Here is a 6762-nt window from a genome sequence, read left to right as displayed (position 1 = left end):
GGGCGGGCGGCAAAGGAAAAGGGCACTTGGCAAGTAGCACAGGTGACAGCAGGAGTCCGGGGAGGGATAAGCGCCCTCGGGTGAAGGAATGAATGAGCTCCGCTTGTCACAGCGGGGGCGGAGCGCGGTCGCCCCGCTAGCGGAGGTAGGGAAGTTCGTGGGGAATTGGGGTGCTGGTGACCTGCAGAAGCTGCTGGAATACAAGGAGAAGAAGGGATGTCAGGAGCTCAGGGTCCTTGCCCCAAAAACTTTTTGTTGGGTTGAAAACTATCTAAGGGGCCTTGGCTCTTTGAAGTACCACGAAATCCTGGAAAGGATGGAAGCAAAAGGAAGGGAGAGAGAAAAGAAGAGCAGCGGCCAGGCTTGGTGGCACCCTCGTGTCATCCCAGCATAGAAGGCTGAGGCAGGAGGATAACCACTATAATTGTATAGTGAGTTCAAGGCCAGCCAGAAACTACATAGCCAGGACCTGTCTCAAAAAAAGAAGAGGATCTTAAAGGTTAAAATGTGGAGGAAATAGTATGAAGGAAAAGGCGCCCTGAATTTGTGAGGGTTTTCTCCTACAACAACCCCCTTTCTGAGAGCTCCAGCTGTCTGCAGTGCAGCTCCTGCCCACCGTGAGGGACCCACCCAGGCACCGAGCCAACTGTCCAAGCCACACGCAGGCCCCTCTCTGGCTCTTCGTCCCCATCAGAAGCAGCAAGCAGCTGCCTTCCTTCTGCCACCTCCTGCCTATTCCCTCTAAGCCCTGTTAGGTCATCAGGCCTGTGTAGGCCACAGTGTGACATACTGAGGATCCAAAGGGGTGTCCTCCGGTACCAGGGAAGCGCCTGCAGCTCCATCTTAGCCCCAGGTAAAGCTCCTCCTCCTCCTCCTCCTTCTGCTGAAGCTTCAGTGGGAGGCCAGCTGAGACATCATCAGAACCTCACACGCAGGAACTATGACATCACTGAGTTCCGGGGCCCAGTTGGCTGCTGTGGTTCTCTGAAAGGCACAGGCACCTCACTCAGCTCCCCAATGCCCACCAAGTGTCCCCAGTGTCCCCGGGGCCTCTGCTAGCTCTTCATCACACCTGAGAAACCAGGTGTGGTGTGCACACGTATAATCTCAGAACTCGGGAGGCTGAGGCAGGCAGATCGCCAAGAGTGCAAGGCCGGCCTGAAGTATGCAGCAAGTCCCTGTCTCAAAAACAAAAACCAAAAATAAAATAAAAATTTTAAAGTTTGGGGATGTGGCTTAGTGGTAGAGCACTTGCTTAGCATGCGAGAGGCCTTAAATTTAATTCCAGCACCACAAAAAGAAAAACAGAATTGATGGAAGTGTGGCCAGTGGGACTAAGGAGAGGCAGGGCTGGGTTGGGAGGGGCTGGGTTGAGATCGCTGAATTGTATAGAATATCTTGGGGGAGGGGCTATAATCCCAGCACCGGGGAGGCTGAAGGAGGATCACTGCAAGTTCGAAGCCAGCCTGGGTTACACAATGTGTTGAAGATGGTCTGGACTGCATAGTGAGACTTGCCTCAAATAAAATAAAATAAAATGCTAGGAGAAGCTGGGCATGGTGGTGCACGGCTGCACTGAGAGGGGCTGGGCAATCTTGCAGCTTGGACCCCTCCTCAAAATAAAAACTCAGCAGGAAAGCCCTGGCTTCAGGCCCCAGTGTCCCGGGCCTGGGACCTGGTCAGGAGCCCTGCCGAGCCTGAGAAGCCCGACCTTTCAGGACTGGATGAGGGCGCCTCCCACGCCTCCCACCCTCCCGCCACCTCTCCCTCAGGTGCCTCAGCTTTCCAGAGCTATAATTTTTTCATTCATTTGTTTATTTCAAATGGGATCTCACTCTGTAGCTCACACCAGTCTGGAACTTACTACGTAGCCCAACTTGGCCTGGAACTCTTGGTAATCCTCCTGCCTCAGACTCCCCAGTGCTGGAAGGACAGGTGTGCACCTCCACACCCAGTTCTGAAGTGTTTTTGTTGTGGGTTTTTAAATGTTTGGTTTCTCACCTCACTGGGTGCACACCCAGTCTCCTGCAGAGCCTCAGGGTGACCCTGGGGAGGCGGGGGCAGGGAGTGAAGGGTCTCTGAGTGCCCGAACCCGGGGGTCCTGCCCATCTCCCTGCCCTGGCCAGCTCCGCTGCTGGGTAACGCTGGCGACTCACCTGCCGCCTCCCCTGCGCTGTGCCGCTGTGACTGCTGCAGTGGAGGCCCTGCTCTGCCTCTCTGAGGAGCTACAGAGCCAGTCTGTTGCACCACAGGGTTTCCTGCGGTGGAGGCGGGAGTAGGGAACTGGCACTCTGCATGGGTTCCAGTTGCCCTTTAAAAATGCTTCTAGGCAGCAGGTGTGGTGGTACACGCCTGTCAGCACTGGGGAAGCTGAGACAGGAGGTAACCTGTGAGTTCGAGGCCAGCCTGTCTGAAAATGAAAAAAAAAAACAAAAAAAGGCAAAATGAAGGTTTCCTGGGGCTGGGAGCGCAGCTCAGGGTGCCAGGGCTGGCTCCCCAGCACCCACAAGGAAAACTGCTTTTCACCAGCTCTCTCTGAGCCTGGTTCATATGACGAGGGAGCAGGGAGTAAATTCCGGGCTCCATTATGGTAACAGTACCATTAAGATTGCAGGGTAGGGGGGCTCCACAAAGGGACCTAAGGGTCCTCTTCCTCCCCCTCTTTCCCTTCCACCTCCTCCTTTCAGGTGCATTGTTAAAATGTTGAGATACAGACTCACTAAGTCACTAAATTGCCCAGGCTGAAACTTGGGATCCTCCTGCCTCGGCCTCCAAGAGCGCTGGGATGGCAAGCACAGGCCACCATGCCTGCCGGGCTCCACTTTGCTCTTAGCAGTCACTTGGATTCTCCCTTTTCCTTCACTGAGAAATGGGCCCCACTATGCGAGCGCCACCCTTCCAGTCTCGGCCACTTCCCCCAGGATCTTCGCCTGTCCCTGTACCCCATACCCCGCTGCCTCTGCCTCCAGTGTCCTCTGCACAGCTCGGTCGCCATCTGGGCAGCCACCTGCTGAAGTGCGGTGAAGGGAGGTGGACCTGGACAGGAAAGGGACACTCATGTTGCTGCACGCCTGCAGAAGGACCCAGCTCCCCTTCCCCCAAATGCAGAAGACGACCTGGCCAGGAGCAGCTGAGAAAACTTCAGGACACGCCAGTTCCAGGAAGGTTGCACCTGGTCAATTCACCCTGGCCCTTGTCCAGCAGGGTGCAATGGCACAGGCCAGTCATCCCAGCACTCAGGAGGCTGAGGCAGGAGGATCCCTTCTAGTTCAAGGCCAGCCTGGCCTGCATAGCAAATCCTGTCTTTAAAAAAATCCCCCTGGGGCCGGGCGTGGTGGTGAATGCCTATAATCCCAGCACTCGGGAGGCTGAGGCAGGAGGATCGCTGTGAGTTCGAGACCAGCCTGGGCTACATAGTGAGTTCCAGGTCAGTCTCACTACATAGTGAGACCCTGTCTCAAAAAAGAAAACAAAAAAATCCCCCTGGTTCCTAGAGGAGAAGGACAGTGCCCCAGGGAGGGGACCCGGAGCACCCATTCTCACGGTCCCCACCCGGAGCTCTGGCAGCGGCGGGCATTTGGGCCGGGTTTGCCCAGAGAACTGCAGATTCTTTGTTTTGCAGAGACTGGGGATTGAACCCAGGGCCTCTCACAATGAATTGAATCCCCCCTCCTTTTAAAAAGTTTATTTTTAATTAAATTAATTTATTTAGTTTTGAGACAGGGTTTTACTGTGTAGTCCAGGCTGGTCTTGAACTTCTGGTGATCCTCCTGCCTCAGCCTGCTGAATGCTGGGGTCACAGGCGTGCACTAGCACACCTGGTTTCATCATACGGAATTTTACCTGTACATGATATATCTTGCTTCTTTTTTTTTTCCCCCATTCCCCATCAACCCCTCTTCCTCTCCTTATTTACAAATGTTTTATTTCTACTTTTTCCTTCTATTCTCTTTTTTGAAACAAGGACTTGATAAGGCATTAGATTGCCCAAGCTGGGCTCAAAGCTGTATCCTCCTGCCTCAGCCTCCCAGAGTGCTTTGATCATGGGCATGCATTGCCACACCCAGGATGGTTTTTCATTTGTTCTGTTACTCTTTTGTTTGCTTTGTTTTGAGGTAGGGTCTCCTTATGTAGTTCAGGCTGGTGTCCGGCCTCACGATCAGGATCCTCCTGTTTCAGCCTCCCAAATGCTAGAATTTGAGGCGTTCACCATGGTGCCAGCTAAGAGTCACCTTTGATGTCACTCCATGCTTCAGACAGTGTGAGACAGCTGTCCTTAGCTGTGCGTGACCTGAGCTATAGAATCAAGACAATGTGAGTCCAGTGTGCTAGCGCACACCTGACAGACCAGCACTCAAGAGGCTGAGGCAGGAGGATCACTGCACCCAATGGTCACTTCTGACTTACTTGGGAAAAACTGGAGCCCAAACACCCCAGCAATCAAGTGGTGACGTTTCGGCCTAGAACCAACCTCTCTGGCCTGCAGGCTTTTCATTCTTATATATTGATTTATCAGTATTTTAGAGACAGGGTTTTGCTACACAGCTGAGTTCAAACTCTCAGAGATCCTCCTGCCCCAGCCTCCCAAGTGCTGGGATGACAGGTGTGTACCACCACGGCCAGCTCGGTCCAGGGTCCTTGGACGACTTTCCTGGCTGGGCGTTCCCAGCAGGCAACAAGCAAAGGTCATCCGACCTGAGGTAGTGGCTGAAGTCGCCAGTAGCTGGCCCGGCAAGTTCTGAACGAGCTTCCCTCACCCCCCGGCCCAGGAGTGAGAGTCTTGTTCCCTGAGCAGGAAGCGCGGGACCCTGAGGAAATTGTGCGTCCTCGGTTCCACACAAAAGCCCTCTGAGGAAATTGCTTTCAGCTGGGTGCGGTGGACCACGTCTTGAATCCTAACACGCAGGAGGCTGAGGCAGGAGTATCGCCAGGTGTTCCAGACCAGCCTGGGCTACAGAGTGAGTTCAAGGCCAGCGTGGACTGCATAGCGAGAGAAAGAATAAGCAGGAAAGGAAAGCAGGGAGGGACTCAAGAGACAGCGGGAGTGGGAAGGGAAGAGCGAAGGGGACATAAAAAGAATGAAGATGCTTCCCCATGAGGAAAGTGATTATTACGTACTCCAAACATGGGCTCGGAAAAGTATCTACGTACATATCCGTGTTTTCTTTTGTTTTTTCAAGGCAGAGGCCGGCCTTGAAGTCAGCACGTAGCCCAGGCTGGTCTGGAACTCACAGCGATCCTCCCTCGTCAGCCTCCTACCTCAGCGTCCCGCATGCTGGGAATACAGGCATGCACCACCCAAGCCTGGCTAAAAATACAAAATTTTAAAAAAGGACTAAGGAGGTGCGCATGGCCTCCCACCACCCCTGCGCCACCCCAGTCTGACTGTCCCTGGTATGCCCTCTCCCCTGTTCCCTGAACTAAAGATCACCGGTTGCTAAGGTGGCGCAACGGCCTTCGGCCTTCAGGAATGAGGCCAGGAGCAAGGCGGCGCCAATCAGTCTGGGGCATAGTGCATACCTGTCAGTCCAGCATCTGGGAAGGCTGAGGCAGGAGAACCCCATGGTGAAGCCCAGTTTAGGCCACTTAGCAATGTAATGAGACCCTGTCTCCAAAGTAAAAAAGGCCAGGGATGCCGCTCAGGGTGAAGGCCCTGGGTACGATCTCCAGTGCTGCAAAAACAACAACAAAGGAAGAATTTCCGGGGCGAAACTTGCTTAGCCTGTGCCCGGCCACAGGGAAAGCAGCCAATAAAGGGGTCATTTGTCCACCAGAATGGGGCTGTGGGTGGCCTTGTCTTCTGTTTCCTTCTGGGACCGGCTTTGGGGTGCTGGGCTTCCCTTCTACAGTTTGATCGTAGGTCCCTTCTGTATATTTATTAAAGGTGGGAAAAGAAACAGGTGCTGCTGGGCGAGTCTGGGCGAAGTAAAAGTAGGAAAACTCTCAGTACAGCACACACGACTAGAGTACGTCGCAGCCAGAGCTGAGGGCCACTGTCCTACTGCCTGCCCCTCCTTCAGGCTGACGTCAGGTCTGCGCAGCCCGACAGAAATCCGCCCCTAGGAGTTCTCCACCGGAAGTTCACACGCCGGCCTTGGGAGCTAGTCTGCGCATTTTCCCCGGGGATTAATAATAAACAGGCCACGCCTACTTTCCCCGACGGCTCTTGGCCACGCCCTAGCCCCAGCCCCCTACCCCATTGGGAGAAATGAAGCCTTCTTGTAAAATATTTTTCCAGCAGCTCTTACAGGGATCCGAGGAGACGTCTCCCCACTGTCCCAGGGTCTCACTAAATTGCCTGGATTAAAATTTGGGATCCTCCTGCCTCAGCCTCCCAGAGGAGCACCACGCCTGGCTTCCAGTCTACTTTTACAGAAATAAAAATAGCAGAGATCAGGTGGTGTCTTAGGTTTACCCTCTTTCGCGATGGAGGGTTGAAGTTTGGGTGCTCTGTTCCTGAGTTGAATGAAAAATAATCTTTTTAGATTTTTTTTTTTTTTTTGTACCAGGGATCAAACTCAGGTCCTTGAGTTTATGAGGCAGGCAGCAGAACCACTGAGCTAAATCCATGGCTGTTCTTGGATTCTTGAAGACATGGGGATGTTAAAATGGGTGTGATGACCCCTGCTTGTATTCCCAGCACTCTGGGAGACTGAGGCAGGAGAATCATAATTTTGAGCCCAGTTGGCACTTACTGACTTAGACTCTGTGTCAAAAAAAAATTTTTTTTTTTTTTTTGGTTTTTTTTAGCTAGGGTCTTAC

The 6762-nt window shown here is 53.3% G+C and overlaps 1 protein-coding gene across 1 annotated transcript in view; it reads right to left on the bottom strand.

Moving 5' to 3' along the window:
• Positions 1-902, bottom strand: part of Hmgb3 (high mobility group box 3) — a 5709-nt gene extending 4807 nt beyond the window's left edge. Inside the window, exon 1 of the mRNA XM_010638960.3 lies at positions 791-902. Coding sequence (XP_010637262.1) covers positions 791-842 — 52 coding nt within the window. The 5' untranslated portion in view covers positions 843-902. The remainder of the gene's footprint in view (positions 1-790) is intronic.
• Between the last annotated feature and the right edge of the window lie 5860 nt (positions 903-6762).

Source organism: Fukomys damarensis, unplaced genomic scaffold, assembly GCF_012274545.1.
Source record: "Fukomys damarensis isolate Sample0158 unplaced genomic scaffold, DMR_v1.0_HiC HiC_scaffold_39, whole genome shotgun sequence".
Lineage (NCBI taxonomy): Eukaryota > Metazoa > Chordata > Mammalia > Rodentia > Bathyergidae > Fukomys > Fukomys damarensis.
The sequence above is the reverse complement of the archived record's forward strand: the minus strand, read 5'-3'. Positions and strand labels throughout refer to the sequence as shown.